General features: G+C 58.6%; 1 protein-coding gene across 5 annotated transcripts; it reads left to right on the top strand.

The window, feature by feature from the left end:
* Positions 1-1,176: 1,176 nt before the first annotated feature.
* CLCNKB (chloride voltage-gated channel Kb) lies at positions 1,177-14,637 on the top strand. 5 transcript variants are annotated; one of them, XM_073007804.1, is made up of 21 exons: positions 1,530-1,619; positions 1,965-2,071; positions 3,002-3,130; positions 3,952-4,080; positions 5,304-5,443; positions 5,742-5,819; positions 5,903-5,981; positions 6,507-6,632; positions 6,956-7,040; positions 7,153-7,254; positions 7,867-7,951; positions 8,226-8,399; positions 8,824-8,893; positions 9,056-9,166; positions 9,548-9,761; positions 10,996-11,129; positions 12,763-12,851; positions 13,017-13,100; positions 13,767-13,853; positions 14,202-14,289; positions 14,392-14,637. In XM_073007804.1, exons 2-20 carry the CDS (start codon positions 1,972-1,974, stop codon positions 14,247-14,249), a joined length of 2,064 nt encoding a protein of 687 aa, XP_072863905.1. In that variant the 5' UTR covers positions 1,530-1,619; positions 1,965-1,971; the 3' UTR covers positions 14,250-14,289; positions 14,392-14,637. The 5 variants fall into 5 exon arrangements, with proteins under 5 accessions (XP_072863903.1, XP_072863905.1, XP_072863906.1 ...); XM_073007802.1 differs by lacking the exon at positions 1,530-1,619 and adding an exon at positions 1,177-1,344 and having other exon boundaries at positions 14,202-14,637; XM_073007805.1 differs by having other exon boundaries at positions 13,020-13,100; positions 14,202-14,637.
* The last annotated feature ends 33 nt before the right edge of the window (positions 14,638-14,670 follow it).

Genomic DNA, 14,670 nt, shown 5'->3' with positions numbered 1-14,670 from the left:
ATTTTGATTTGACTTGACTGGCATCTAGAGGCAGAGGGTAGCCCAGGGTCCCAGATTTTAACAATCATTCAAGGGCCATCATGTTATTCAGAGGGTGGCTCTATCTGGTAGGAGTGGAGGCAATTGCCCCCAATCTCTTGCCCAAAAGTGGCATCAGACACAACTCTTCTGTTTTGTGCTCAACCATTGCCCTGGTTCAGCCTCAGGAGTGGAGGAGATTGGGGCAGGGAAAGAGTTGCACAGTGGAGGGCTGGGTTCAGCCTCTGCTGTGTGACCTTGGATGAGTGACCCACCTCTCTGATCATCTACAAAATGGCGATGCTCTCCCCATTCACAGGGTGTGGGGAGGAGGACTTGAGTTGCAGATTGGAAACTCCTGACATGTAGCAGGCACGCGGCACATGCTTGTTCCTCGCCATGTCCCCTCACACCTGTGCTCCTATCTTCTGTTAGGGTAGGACAAAATCTGTGGAATTACCCAGAAGTCCCCAGCCAGAGCCGCTGGCTCTTGGATGTGTGCTTTGAGAAGCATTTCCTGAGCCTGGAGGGTCTGGACACAAGCATCAAGTCCAAGTTCCTGACCCCAATTCACTGCCTTGCCCCAGGTGTCGGCCTCCTCGCCAGCCCTGGACAAGATGGCTCATCAGGATGGGACCGTGCGGCACAGCCTGCAGGCTTTGGAGCCAGGCAAACCTGGGCAGGGAATCCCGGTTCTGCCTCGGCCTCTGTGATCTTGGACAGGCAGCCTCGCCTCCCTGAGACGCCATTTCTCTACAATGGGATCACACTGCCTGCCTCGTGGGATTTCCGTGGGCACTCAGGGTAATTAATCTGGGGAAGGCTGACTCTCTACCTGGCACACAGGGAGGCTGTGGTCATGCTGACCCCACTCACCTTTGCCGGCCTGCCTTCTCCTTCCCTGCCCAGCCTCCTCCCCTCTCCCTCTGTGCTTTTCCAAACCTTCCATGTCCAGTTCTGAGACTCCTGGGCCCTGAGCCTCAGCCCTGGCAGGTGACCCCTCACTGTCCTGCTGTGTGTGTGAGCTCCCCCTCCCCAGTCCCTGTCCAGCAGCACCCAGGAGCCTGAGGACAGCCGGGCACCACCCTCTGTGGTGGGTGGAGAGGCTCCTGCTCCCCTCCCTCTTGGCAGCTCTGCTCCGCTCCGCTCCGGCCTGGGCAGTTCTGGTCGGTTTTCAAGGACATTCTAAGTGTTTGCCATAAACCCTGGGTCCGGCAGCAAAGGGGGGAGGATGTTGATTGTTGGAACACGCACCTGTCCAGGTGCAGGGAAGCTGGAGGCTCTGTGAGAGGAGGGCCAGCTCAGTCACAGCAGGAGGACTGACAGGTGAGGGGTCACTGCAAGGAGCTGGGGCCTGTCAGGGCCAGGTAGGCAGGGTGGAGTGTGGGGTGGTAGGGGCAGAAGCCAGCACCTCACTGTGGCCCTGAAGGGATCTCCTTCTGGGCCTGGGGTTTTCCTGCCTCTGTGGCCTGGGCTGGGGTGGGGGGTGCTCAGCGGTGGACAGGGAGAGTCAGAGCCATCCATGGGACTCTGCAGTGAGAGAGTCACAGCCCTGGGCAGAGACTGCTTCCAGCAGCGGAAGTGCCAAGCGACCCAGAAGGGTGGGAGCAGCGGCCACAGAAGGGGAAGGGGCTCTGAGCAGGGCTTAGGCTCCGGCCTGTGCCCAGTCTGCTGCTAGACACGGGCGGATACCGAGGAATCCCACCCCCTTCCCACAAAATGATACACACAGGTACACACCCTCAGTGACGGAACCTCAGGGATGAGGGCACACACAGACCTAGTGTGATAACTTCACACACACACACACACACACACACACACACACACACACACAGGCACAATCCTTCCTCTTGATTTGGTGGGGAGAGCACTGGAAGGGCCTAGAGGCAGCGCGAGGACGTGCAGCAGCTCACCCGGGTCCCTCCCTCTATCTGCTTCCCCAGGGGTCTGATGGAGGAGTTGGTGGGGCTGCGTGAGGGCTCCTCAGGGGACCCTGTGACTCTGCAGGAGCTGTGGGGCCCGTGTCCCCGCATCCGCCGAGGCGTCCGAGGTGAGAGCCAGGTCCTCTTCCCTTCCCCCTGGAAGACCACTCAGGACGTCACTCCTGCCCGACTCCCATCCCACCTCCCTCCCTAGGAGCCACCCTCCTCCTGGCATTTGTCCAGGACCTCACTGCCCAAAGTCTCCTGGGAGGCAGGGAGAGAAGGGGTCTGTCTGTCCCACTGTCTGTGGGTCAGATGGGTCAGGCATCTGCCCTCTGCCTTTCGGGAGATATAGCCCAAGGCCTGGTCACTGTGCCCATCCTCCACCCAGGCCTCTCCCTCACCTACCTGTGCCAATGAGGGGATGTGGGGGTTAGCTGCTGGGACAGCTGGGGCCACAGCAAGGGGCTGGGGCAACCTGCACTTGGCATCTTTCCTTGGAGCCCCATGTGCCTTGTTCACTTTGAAACCTGACTGTCCCCTCAGCTACAGGGCAGAGCAAGTAGGGACTCCAGAAGGAGGCTAAGTGCAGCCCCAGGGGCTGGTGCCCACAGCCAGTGGGCCAGGGGCATTGCTGTGGACCCAGAGGATACCTGTGCCATAGGCCCTGGGACACGCAGGAGTCTGCTAGACCCTGGTGCTCTCTCAGCTACGAGCCCTGCAGGGATACAGGTGAAAGCTGTAGCTGCCAGCCTCCTCCACACTCCCTGTCCCCCAGGAACCTCCCAGTACAGGCAGGGATGCAGAGGGTGGGCAGGTCAAAGGCCTTCCGGCAGGGGCAGCAGTTCTGGCACCCACTGTGTCACCACTGTTGCCTGCCACAAATCCTGCCCGGCTACTTATGTGAGGCAGGTCCCTCTCAGGACCACCCCAGAGTCCACCACCAAGCTCCACCCCACTGCCCCAGCCTCCCTGCCTGGAACCCAACAGGCCTCCTAGGATGGGACTGTCTGTGCCTCTTGCCCCACCCTGTGCCATGACCCCATGCCCTGCCCCAGGTGGCCTGGAGTGGCTGAAGCAGAAGCTGTTCCGCCTGGGCGAGGACTGGTATTTCCTGATGGTCCTCGGGGTGCTCATGGCCCTGGTCAGCTATGCCATGGACTTGGCTGTCGGGAGTGTTGTCCAAGGTAACCCCTCCATGGCAGGTGCTGCTCTGGGCCAAGGGATCCTGAGCTCGCTCTGGGGATGCCAGGTGGATGTCGCCAGGTGTAGCAGAGGTGGGAGGAGGGCTCTGGGTGGGGATCTGGTCCTGGCTTTACTCCTGACTTGCTGTGTGATCCTGGGCAGGCTCCTGCCCCTCTCTGGGCCTCAGTCATCTCATTTAAACAAGGGAGAGAGGCCTGAATGTTCCCAAGAGCCCTTCCTCCTCTGACCTCTCTGCCTCCTCTTCCAGCCACCTTGTTCCTTCTCCTTCCCTCCTCCATGCCTGGGGTGGGAGTGGGGGCACTTCCCTATAACACTAAGCTTGGAGCTTCCTTCCCAACTCTCGCTCCCTCAGCAGCCTGTCTCCACCCTGAGGCCTCCCTGGAAGAGGGGGTGTGGGCCAGGAAGGGTCAAAGACACTTTCTCTGGAGACCCTCAGCTGCCAGAAGCAGGACCTGCTATGGTGTTTGGCGCTCCACACCTGTGTCATTTAGTTCTCAGTGGCCCTCTGTAGTCTTCAATGAGCCTGTGAGGGACAGCCCATCACTAGCCCACTTGACAGATGGGGAAACTGAGGCTCAGAGAGGCTGAGTGGCTTGCCCACGGTCACTCAGCTAGGCAGTAGAAACCTGGGATATGGACCCAGGGTCATACTCCTGCCTCTTCTTGGGGCTCTTCCCCTCACTGGGTGGCCTGCTTCTTCCTTCTTTGTGACTCCATTTCTGGTCAGTAAGTGGGCACCACAGTGTCTAGCCCCGAGGGCTGCAGAGGCTATGGGTGGCTCCTGATACACAGCTGTCCCCAGCGCATGAGTGGCTGTACGGAGAGATTGGGGACAGTCACCTGCTCCGGTATCTCTCCTGGACTGTGTACCCTGTGGCCCTCATCTCTTTCTCCTCGGGCTTCTCCCAGAGCATCACGCCCTCCTCTGGAGGTGAGTCCATGGTCACCACGCCAGTCCCCACTGGCCAAAACCTTCTCAGATCCCAGGGGGCTTCTGATGTGGGGAGTCGGGAAGCGGCAGCCTCATTTCACAGACAAAGGCCCAGAAGAGTCATGTTGCTTGCCCGAAGGGACACAGCAAGAAGGCCAGATCTTGACCTCTGGGTCACTGCTAGCCCTACCCACTTTCCAGGGGCTCCTCTGGGACTTCATGGGAGGCCTGGTGGGAGGTTCTTCTGTGAAGCCTGGGAGGAGCTGGTGGAGGAGGCACAGCTCCACCTGGCCGCTCAGCCCGGCCTCCAGCTCCAGGCTAGCAGAGGGGAGCTCAAGGCTCACTCAGTGGTGGCCTGAGATTTCATCCAGGCTTCCCCTATCCTACCACAGCTTTCTGCCAGGTCTGTCGGGAGGAACGTAAGCAACTCACATTCCCTCTGTGACGCTCCGCGTCCAAATCTGCTAAATGAGTTTAAGGACCTTACCCTAGGCTGGGTGCGGTGACTCATGCCTGTAATCCCAGCAATTTAGGAGGCTGAGGCAGGAGGATCGCTTTTTGCCTAGAGTTTGAGATCAACCTGGGCAACACAGGGAGATCCTGTCTCTACAACAAATAGAAAAAAATCAGCTGGGCGTGATTGCATGTGCCTGTGGTCCGAGCTACTCAGGAGGCTGAGGCGGGAGGATTGCTTGAGCTGGGGAATTCGATCCTGCACTGAGCCGTGTTTGCACCACTGTACTCCAGCCTGGGTGACAGAGTGAGATCCCTGTCTGAAACAAACAAACAAACAAACAAAGGAATCCTAACCCAGTTGGGCACACTGGCTCACGCCTGTAATCCCAGCACTTTGGGAGGCAGAAGCGGACGGATCGCTTGAGGTCAGGAGTTCTAGAGCAGCCCGGGCACCATAGCCAGACTCCATCTCTTTACAAAAGTAAGGCGGGTGAAGTGGTCTCCACCTATAGTCCCAGCTATTCAGGAGGCTGACACGGGAGGATAACTTGAGCCCTGGCATCTGAGGCTGCCATGAGCTATGATCCTACCACTGTATTCCAGCCTGGCCAACAGAGCAAGACCCTGTCCCCAAAGGAAAATAATCCTAACTTCAGAGGGTTCTGCTGATCTGGCGAGATCGTAATGTGAAAACACTTTGTGGGTAGAGTGTTGAGATTTTTAATCTAGAGATTGTCCCTCTCCTGGCCCTGCCCACCCCCGCCAAGGTTCTGGAATCCCGGAGGTGAAGACCATCTTGTCAGGTGTGGTCTTGGAGGACTACCTGGATATCAAGAACTTTGGGGCCAAGGTGGTGGGCATGTGTTGCACCCTGGCCTGTGGCAGCACCCTCTTCCTGGGCAAAGTGGTATGGGCAGGGGTGAGGGCACCCCAACCACCCTACCCACCCCAGCCACCCCAGCCTCACCCCCATCACCCCACCAAAGCTGGGTCAGAGGGGACTTGGGCTTGTCCCTGCCTTTGAGAAGTTCAGTCTTGGGGGAAGAGCCAGGACAGGTCCCCAGAGTGTGACAAAAGCCATCTGAGGACAGCCCTGGGGGTTGGAGAGAGGGAGGAGGGGGTGTGGTGGGGAAGCTGTGCTGCCTCTGGATGAGGCTATCTGTGCTGCCCTCACCTGGGCCTTGGGCCCACCCTTCCCTCTGCAGGGGCCTTTCGTGCACCTGTCTGTGATGATGGCTGCCTACCTGGGCCGAGTGCGCACCACGACCGTCGGGGAGCCTGAGGTTAGGGACTCGGGGGTTTCCTTGGAGGACTGGGAGTGGGGAAGGAGGGGGCTGACGCTGAGCCCCGGACTCGGATCCCCCAGAACAAGAGCAAGCAAAACGAAATGTTGGTGGCGGCGGCGGCAGTGGGCGTGGCCACAGTCTTTGGAGCTCCTTTCAGCGGTGAGACCGCCTCATGCCCCGCCCCCTGGGTCCCTCAAGCCCCTCCCCTCACACCCTGGGTTCCCTCCGCCCAACTGAGAGCCTGGAGGAGGGGGTGGGTCTCATTCTAGTTCTTACTTCAGCCTCGCCTTGGGTATAGCCACCGCCCCCCACCGGGGGGTGACGTGATTGGCGGTGCTGAGAGGCTTCAGGGTAACATTACACAGACTTGGGTTTGGAATCCACGTGTGACCTTGGCCCGCTGGCCTCTCTGAGCCCGGCTTCTTCCTCTGTAAAATGGAGATCTCAACCGTCCCCACCCAATAGTGAGAGGACGCACACCCACATTTCAGGCTGGACGGCTCTCTGGGCTGCGGGCTCCTCCTCACCCAGGGCCCATGCCCTGCCCTCCCCTCCTGTCTGTCCCTGTCCGGGCTGTAGCAGAGCAGTACAGATGGGTCAGGGAGAAGGTAACAGGGTGAGGGGGCCCTACAGTCACAGGTGGGTGGGGGTGGGGGGCCCACCTGAGATCAGCGTCGCCCCCAGGCGTCCTGTTCAGCATCGAGGTCATGTCTTCCCACTTCTCTGTCTGGGATTACTGGAGGGGCTTCTTTGCGGCCACCTGCGGGGCCTTCATGTTCCGGCTCCTGGCGGTCTTCAACAGCAAGCAGGGTGAGTCCCCTGGGCTGCCTGACCCTGGCCCTGTCTGGGGGCTGGGGCGAGGGGCCCTCCCTTCCCCTCTGTGTACACCCCTTGCTCTTCCCTTCCCTCTCTCTCCCTCCCTCTTTTTCCTCCTCCCTGTTCCCACCTCTTTGGGAGGATGGAAGGGGCTGACCTGTGCTGAACATGAAGGGCAGGGGCCCTGAGGGTAGAAGGGATGAGGCTGGGCAGGGGTCAGGACATGGCACCCCCTCCACCCTGGGCTGTTAGTCTGGGACTTGTGTTCAGGTGGGGTGGGAGCGCCATCTCGGCTCCCCACTGCTCTCCTTCCCCAGAGACCATCGCCTCCCTCTACAAGACCAGTTTCCGGGTGGACGTTCCCTTCGACCTGCCAGAGATCTTCTTTTTTGTGGCACTGGGGTGAGTGGGTGCCTTGGGCCCCTGAGAGTCCAACAAGGCATTCCCTCCAGGCCTGGACTGCAGCCCCTGGCACTGGGGTCAGGCTCTGGACTCCTATCTCCATGCTCCTCAGGGGTCTCTGTGGCATCCTGAGCTGCGCTTACCTCTTCTGTCAGCGAATCTTCTTTGGCTTCATCAAGAACAATCGGTTCAGCTCCAAACTGCTGGCCACCAGGTAGGCTCCAGGCTAGGGGCTGGGGACCTCTCAGCAAGCACCTCCCTCACCCGTACTCCCAACCTTATGTAGAAAGCTCCACCACTTGAGCCCCTAAAGCCCGTCCTAGCCCACGCCCCACATGTGGAGCCCCTGACACCTCCTACAAGTCCCCACAGTCACTGCCCCCCTACTTTACTGGTCTCAAACCTCCCCATTTAATCCCCATATCTCCTTGAGTCTATACCCCCTCAGTGAATCCCAATCCCCTCACTGACCTTTAACCCCTTCTTGGTCCCTCTCTCCCTTTAAACCGTGTGTGCCCGAGGCATTGGCTAAGCCCTCCTGCCCCAGGTGCATGAGCCCTGCCCGAGTCTGGCCCCACTCTGTCCTCCCTCCCAGCGTGCCTGTGCCCCAATTCTCCTATCAGCCTCTACCCCTAAAAATGCCCAGGAGTGTGGGGCTGACCCCACAGCTGCTGTCTCCTGGAGCTGGCCCAGTTCGTGTCCCCCATTCCTGCTCTTCCTCCTCCCCGGTCCTTGCCTCGACGTCCTGCCTTCGCGAGACCCTGCTTCCCTCTCCTGGGGATGTGGGAAAGAGAGGGCCAGCCCTAGAGCCCGCCTACCCCCACAGCAAGCCTGTGTACTCCGCCCTGGCCACCTTGGTTCTCGCCTCCATCACCTACCCGCCCGGTGTGGGCCGCTTCCTAGCTTCTCGGGTAAGGGGCCCTAAGTGGGGTGGCAGGAGTGGGGAAGTCCTATTTGTTGCCCCCTTTGCGTGTATCTCACTTAATCCCCCCAATACCCCATAATGGAGATGCCTAGGCATTATTTTATAGATGATATTACAGCTCTGGGAGATCAGAGCCCTGCCCAAGGCCCCCTGCTGGGAAGTGGCAGAGGAGGATTCCAGGTGGGGTTAGGCAGTGCAGGGGCGGCTGGGGTCTGCCACTCGGGGCCCCTCATGTCCAGTTCCCACCTGCCCTGCCACAGCTGTCCATGAAGCAGCATCTGGACTCGCTGTTCGACAACCATGCCTGGGGGCTGATGACCCGGAACTCCAGCCCACCCTGGCCTGAAGAGCTTGACCCCCAGCACCTGTGGTGGGAATGGTACCACCCGCAGTTCACCATCTTTGGGACCCTTGCCTTCTTCCTGGTTATGAAGGTGGGCCTCCGGTCCCAGGTGTGCACAGAGCCAGGACCAGCTCTGGTGGGGAGGGGATGCCTCCTCGCAGCTGGTGGCATGGAGCCCAGGCCTTCCACCCACACTTCCTGATGTGCTCCCTGCCCACTGCATGGTCCTGGACAAGTGACTTCAGCTCTCTGGGCCTCAATCTTCTCATCTTTAAAATGGGGTGGTTACTGGGAAGACTGAGGAGGAAGAAAGGAATGTACCTGGCACAGTGCCAGGCATAGAGTGGGCATTTCTCAGGGTGAGGACCCTCCCCTAATGCCAGATTCTGGTAATGGGTGCATGGCCAGCACCCTCTTTCTCTCTAGGACACTCCCCTGTCCCCTGCCCTGTCCTCCCCAGTCAACGCCTTGCCTAGCGGCCTCTAACCTCTGCCCCGGGCTCCCCACTTCCACAGTTCTGGATGCTGATTCTGGCCACCACCATCCCCATCCCTGCCGGGTACTTCATGCCCATCTTCATCTATGGTGAGTCTGGAGTCCTGAGGGTCTGATAATTTCGGGGTTCTTGGGGCAGGGCTGTGGCTCCTGGTTCACCCTGCCCAGGTAGTACTGAGGATGGTCCTCAGGGATGGAGCGTTGTGGGGGCCGGGTCAGCCTGGCTCCCCCTCACCCTAAGTCTGTGGCCAGGAGCTGCCATCGGGCGCCTCTTTGGGGAGACTCTCTCTTTCATCTTCCCTGAGGGCATCGTGGCTGGAGGGATTACCAATCCCATCATGCCTGGGGGCTATGCCCTGGCAGGTGAGTGAGTCAGGGCCCTGCTGGGTGGGCAGCATCGTGGGGCTGGGTTGGACCTGGAGAATTGGCCGGTGGCTCCACAGGGCACAGAGCCGTCACTGAGCCTCCCAGTGAGCCCCTCACCCCTCATGGGGGTCTGTCCCTCCTAAGTCCCACCATTCCCCGGGGCCCATCACTCCCTCTTGGTTCCTGTCCTGTCCCCAGCCCCGTGGTCTCCCTTATTCCTCTGCTCTCACCAAGCCCAGGCACTGGGCACTTCCCACAGTGCCCAGGCTGTAACCTCTTACAAATCACACTTAGCCCCTGGTCGCAGCTATGCCAGTTTTGCCCTCACATGAGGCTGGCCCCTGGCCTCAGCTGCCCTGCCTGACTCTGCCCTTGCAGGGGCTGCAGCCTTCTCAGGGGCTGTGACCCACACCATCTCCACGGCGCTGCTGGCCTTTGAGCTGACCGGCCAGATAGTGCATGCACTGCCCGTGCTGATGGCGGTGCTGGCAGCCAACGCCATCGCACAGAGCTGCCAGCCCTCCTTCTACGATGGCACCATCATTGTCAAGAAGCTGCCATACCTGCCACGCATTCTAGGCCGCAACATCGGGTGAGCAGTGCCCACCTCAGGCTGGCTGAAGGGGGTCATAGTGTCCAGGTAGGGCTGGGAGTGGAGGGCACCTCCAAAAATAAATGCCACCGCAGCAGACCTTGGACATGGGGGCTGGGAGGGGCTGACACACAGCCGTGCTCTGGTCTCCATTCTCCCCAGTGCCCCGGGTGACCTTGGACAAGTTGTTGGCCTTGAGGCCTCAGTGTCTGTCTAGGGGCCAGCAGGGCTCCACAGCAGGAGATGAGTATTGCCCCGTGTACAGGTTGAGGAAACCGGGGCTCAGAGAGATGCCGTGTCTTGCTCCAGCACCAGATCTGGGTCTCCTCCCCTCTCTTCACTTCTGCAGCCTTCACTGGAACTTTGGGAGCAGGAGGTGGAACGAGAATGGAAATGGGCTTTGAGGTCTTCACTCAACCAGATAGGACCAGAGCAGCTTCTGGTGCCAGAGAAGCAGACCAAGGAGGCTCTTAGAGTCCCTGGGTCCGAGGCCCTGCTCCAAATACAAGCAAGCTGCTGCCTTGCTCTGAACCTGTTTCCCCATCTGGAAAACGGGGCTGCTTACCCCAGTGGTTTCCTGACTTTCAAGTTTTTCCCTGGTGGAGGCATACACTTTTTTTTTTTTTCCTTTTTCTTTTTTTAGGTGGAATCTTTCTCACTCTGTTACGTAAGCTGGAGTGCAGTGGCACAATCTCAGTCACTGAAACCTCCACCTCCCAGGTTCAAGCAATTCTCCTGCCTCAACCTCCCAAGTAGCTCAGACTAGGCATGTGCCACCATGCCCAGATTATTTCTGTAATTTTAGTGGAGATGGGGTTTCACCATGTTGGCCAGGCTGGTCTCGAATTCCTGGCCTCAAGTGATCCACCTTGTTTGGCCTCCCAAAGTGCTGGGATTACAGGCGTGAGCCACCGTGCCCATCTGCATACACTTTTTATTCAAATTAAATTTTCCAGGGAAGGCCGCTGGGTAAAACAGGACAAAGTGGAGCTGGTCTGGGGGACATGGGGGTCCAGGGGGCTGGGAATTAGGAACTGGGTCATCGGTGACGTGGTCCCCAGGTTTCCTCCCACCGTGGATTCCAGGAGTCCCTCATTCCATGAACCTCTCCGGCCCTGTCCACACTCCAGAGCCGTGGGTCCCCAGTTCAAGCAAAGCTCCCCCCAGATCCTCCTGCCGGCCTGGGTCTCACATCCCCGACTCTGGGACCTGATGGGAGCCCCTCTGCCTGCAGCTCCCACCGCGTGAGGGTGGAGCACTTCATGAACCACAGCATCACCACACTGGCCAAGGACACGCCACTGGAGGAGGTGGTCAAGGTCGTGACCTCCACAGACGTGGCCGAGTATCCCCTGGTGGAGAGCACAGGTGCCCAGCCGTAAGGGAGGAGGAAGTCGGGGGTGGGGGATGCCCTCTGCCTCCTTCGTGGACCTGTCAGGCAGACAGGATCTGCATCCAGGCTCTGTGACTTAGCAACCAACCGTGTGACCTTGGGCAAGTCACTTCACCTGAACCTCAGTTTCCTCATCAGTAAAATGGAAATCATGGCCACCCTCCCCTGGGGTGGTTGACATGTCTAAAGAGAGTCGGCTGGGTGCTTGTAAGGCAGTTCCTGGGTAGCTGCTGGGGTAGGAGCATGGGGACACCACCAGGGTCTTCTGGAAGCTTCCCTACAGGCCTCCCTTTAAGCATTCCCCAAATGAGACCCCTCCCCCAAATCCCTGTTGCCATAAGGTAAACATCTCCTTAAAGACAAAAGCATGGTGGCCCTTGTTAAAAGGCATGGCACCCGCTTCTTGCGGAAACCTTAACTAGCGCATCATTTCCTGTGGGTACAACTCCAGTATCTGCATTCAGAAGATAAGGCGGGGTTGGGGGGTAACCCTGCTCATTCAAGTCTGCTGTCAGCCCATGTGTCCCCCTGTGCAAATGAGATAAGGTGCACACCTGGCAAGCACATCACAGCTGGATTTTGGTCTCCACTTGCACTTTGGGTAGGCACCTTGTGCAGTGAGCAACCTGTACAATAGGGTCACCCCTATGCCCACCCCAAGAGGGATAAAGCCATTTATGAGCTAAATAACTGTGAGTATACCACTTAAGCTCTATGTACTGCATTTTCATCATCTTGAAAGTAGGGATCAAGAGACATTCTCACTCCAAATGCTAGGCCCTTCTTTCCCCACTAATTGGAAGACTGTTAGCATTATGCTGTGGAACATGCCAAATATCTCATCTGAAAATGTTTGCTTTCGGATGAGCCCCCCAAGAGTCTTCACCTCCTGGAGCAAAGAAAGAATTAGCCTCGAAGACAAAGTCCTCTTTTACCCTTAGAGCCATAGCAAAGTGCTCCAACCAACACAGGCCCAGGCTGTGGGACCCCACTGCTTACCCAAGAAATAGCCTTCATTGTTCATTTAAAAGGGAAGGGGGACATTTACATGTCTAAGTGTCAAGTTTTTATTCCACTCAACAGAAAGCAAAAACACCAAGCTGGGCCCTCAAAACTAAATATCTGACAATGCCATTGATACCCCAGGGCCAGAGTGAAGCTTGCCAAGGCCCCAGCACACAGTAGGACCTCAGAACACAGGGTCCTCCTGGGTTCGCACCTTCACTGGGCTGCACCAGATGTGAAGCCTCTTGGGAAACGAAGGAGAAAGCCCAGCCCTGACACACAGACTTCATCGTGCTGGCGTCCCCAGCTTGCTCCTGTCTTGAGACCTTGCAATGTGGGGGATCTCAGTGGTGGCCAGGGTCCCTCCTGGTCCCCTGGTAGCCTCACTCAGCCACCTGCAGCTACCACACCTGAATGACCTGGGGCAAGACAATTAGCCTGTCTGTCTCTGAGCCTCAGTTCCTGTCCTTTATAATGGGAGACAATAGTTACAACAGCCCCATAGGAACACCAGCACAGTTCTTGGCTAAGTAGGTGCTCAGTAAATGTGAGTTCCTGTTTCCTCCTAATGCGCCTCCCTCCCTCTCCCTCTCCACTTGCCAGAGTCCCAGATCCTGGTGGGCATCGTGCGAAGGGCCCAGCTGGTGCAGGCCCTCCAGGCTGAGCCTCTTTCCTGGGCTCCAGGACACCAGGTGGGTACTCCTGAGGGGCGTGGGGATGGGGTGGGGGTCGGTCAGCAGGGCTGGGACAGGAGGCGCCTGCTGATCTCCTGAGGGAGAGGTGGTCTGAGAGAGGCATCCTGGAGAGGCCGGCCCTGCACCTGTAACCCTTCCCCTGTAACCCTTCCCCACCCCCAGCAGTGTCTCCAGGACATCTTGGCTGGGGGCTGCCCCACCGAACCAGTGACCCTGAAGCTGTCCCCGGAGACTTCCCTGCATGAGGTAACAGGGAGAATTGAGGAGTGTGACATATGAGGCCCCTGGGTGGGGAAAGAGCTGATGAGGAGCTCAGGCTTCAGCCTCCCCTCCCAACCCGCGCCCCCACCCGTCTTATGTTGCTTCCTTCCCCTCCTGGGCCTGTGTCCTCATCAGCAGACTGGGCAAAGCAGCTCCTGCCCTGTCGCCCCTCACTGCCAGGGTTGCGGGGATGATGCAGAGAGATGAGGGAAGTGGGAGAGTGGCAAATGTTTAAGTATCTGGGTGGAAAGACAGTGGAGTTGAACCAGCGCACACGTGCACTTCAGTTTCAGGTCCACCACATTCTCCCTGTGTGATCTTGCACAAAAGACTTAGCCACTCAGGACAGAGCCTGGCACATGGGCGGGGAAGGGGCAGAGGCCCACAGGGAACCTGGAGATGGCCCTGCCCCCTCTGTGCTGCTGGAGGGTGCTGGATATTGGGTCCTGTCCACCTGTGGTCTCGCCCAGACCCTTGCATGGACTCTGGCATCCCCCAGTGGCCACACTGGACATTGCAGGCCTGGATCTCTTGCCTCCCACACACATCAGGTCCGGCCCCTCTTCCTGGCTCAGAGGCGTGGCAGAGTGGGCCAGAGGGTGGGCTGGGCGCCTTCTACCCTCCAGTGTTTCCTAACAATCCCCCATCCAGGCACACAACCTCTTTGAGCTGTTGAACCTTCAGTCCCTCTTTGTGACATCGCAGGGCAGAGCTGTGGGCTGCGTGTCCTGGGTGGAGGTACCAGGGTCCCAGGGGCAGAGCAAAGCAGGGGACCCATGCCTGAGAAGCCTGGGGAGGTGGGGGGGACACCGGCATGCTCCCATCCAAACCTGGGGGGATTCAGAGGATACTGATGAGTCCCTCTTCCTGGCCCAGATTGGCCACTGGGCCTGGCTCCCCTATCTTGTTTCCTGGCCAGTGGCCAGCCTGCCCCTCTCTGCCTCTGTGATCCCATCTGTGCAATGGGGTGACATGGGCTCTACTATTTACCCAGAAACCACCCTTAGGGGACTAAAAATGCTGGTGCCACCCTGTCAACCTCCTCTACATCCCCCCTCCAGCCCCCTCCCCCTTTCTCTGTTCTAGATGAAGAAAGCAATTTCCAACCTGACAAACCCACCAGCCCCAAAGTGAGCCAGTCCAGCAAGATGAAACAGGGCACCCCAGCTGCCTGGTACTGAGGTTGGGCTGAGACCCTGCCTCTCTTCCCCCGTCACCCCTTACCCCCACTCCAACCCAGCTCCATTCCTTGGCATAACAGACAACTCTAACCTAGCCGGAAAGAAGATGGCTCATCCTGGGTGTGATGATGGCTCCTGCCTTGAAAGACAAATCCCACCTTGGACAGAGCTGAGTGTGAGATGACAGAAAACCAGTGTCTGCCAGGTGCTCAGTGACTGGCCATCACATTAATGGATGACGGGATTGGAGTACGCTGTCACCAAGGGCCGGAGCAGATGCCCTCTGGGGTTGTCTGATTCCCAATGAGAGGCTCCAGAGAAAAATAAAGCTGGTTCCCAGAGCCACTGTCCATCCCTCATCTCAGCTGCAAGGT

The sequence above is a fragment of the Chlorocebus sabaeus genome, chromosome 20 (assembly GCF_047675955.1).
Source record: "Chlorocebus sabaeus isolate Y175 chromosome 20, mChlSab1.0.hap1, whole genome shotgun sequence".
Taxonomy (NCBI): domain Eukaryota; kingdom Metazoa; phylum Chordata; class Mammalia; order Primates; family Cercopithecidae; genus Chlorocebus; species Chlorocebus sabaeus.
The sequence above is the reverse complement of the archived record's forward strand: the minus strand, read 5'-3'. Positions and strand labels throughout refer to the sequence as shown.

Excerpts from the sequence above, each read along its gene's own strand:
- CLCNKB (XM_073007802.1), top strand. The coding sequence starts at position 1,972 with ATGGAGGAGTTGGTGGGGCTGCGTGAGGGCTCCTCAGGGGACCCTGTG. Across the intron at positions 3,131-3,951 it reads TGTCGGGAGTGTTGTCCAAG|CGCATGAGTGGCTGTACGGA; the intron begins GTAACCCCTCCA and ends AGCTGTCCCCAG. Across the intron at positions 12,852-13,016 it reads CCTGGGCTCCAGGACACCAG|CAGTGTCTCCAGGACATCTT; the intron begins GTGGGTACTCCT and ends CCCCACCCCCAG.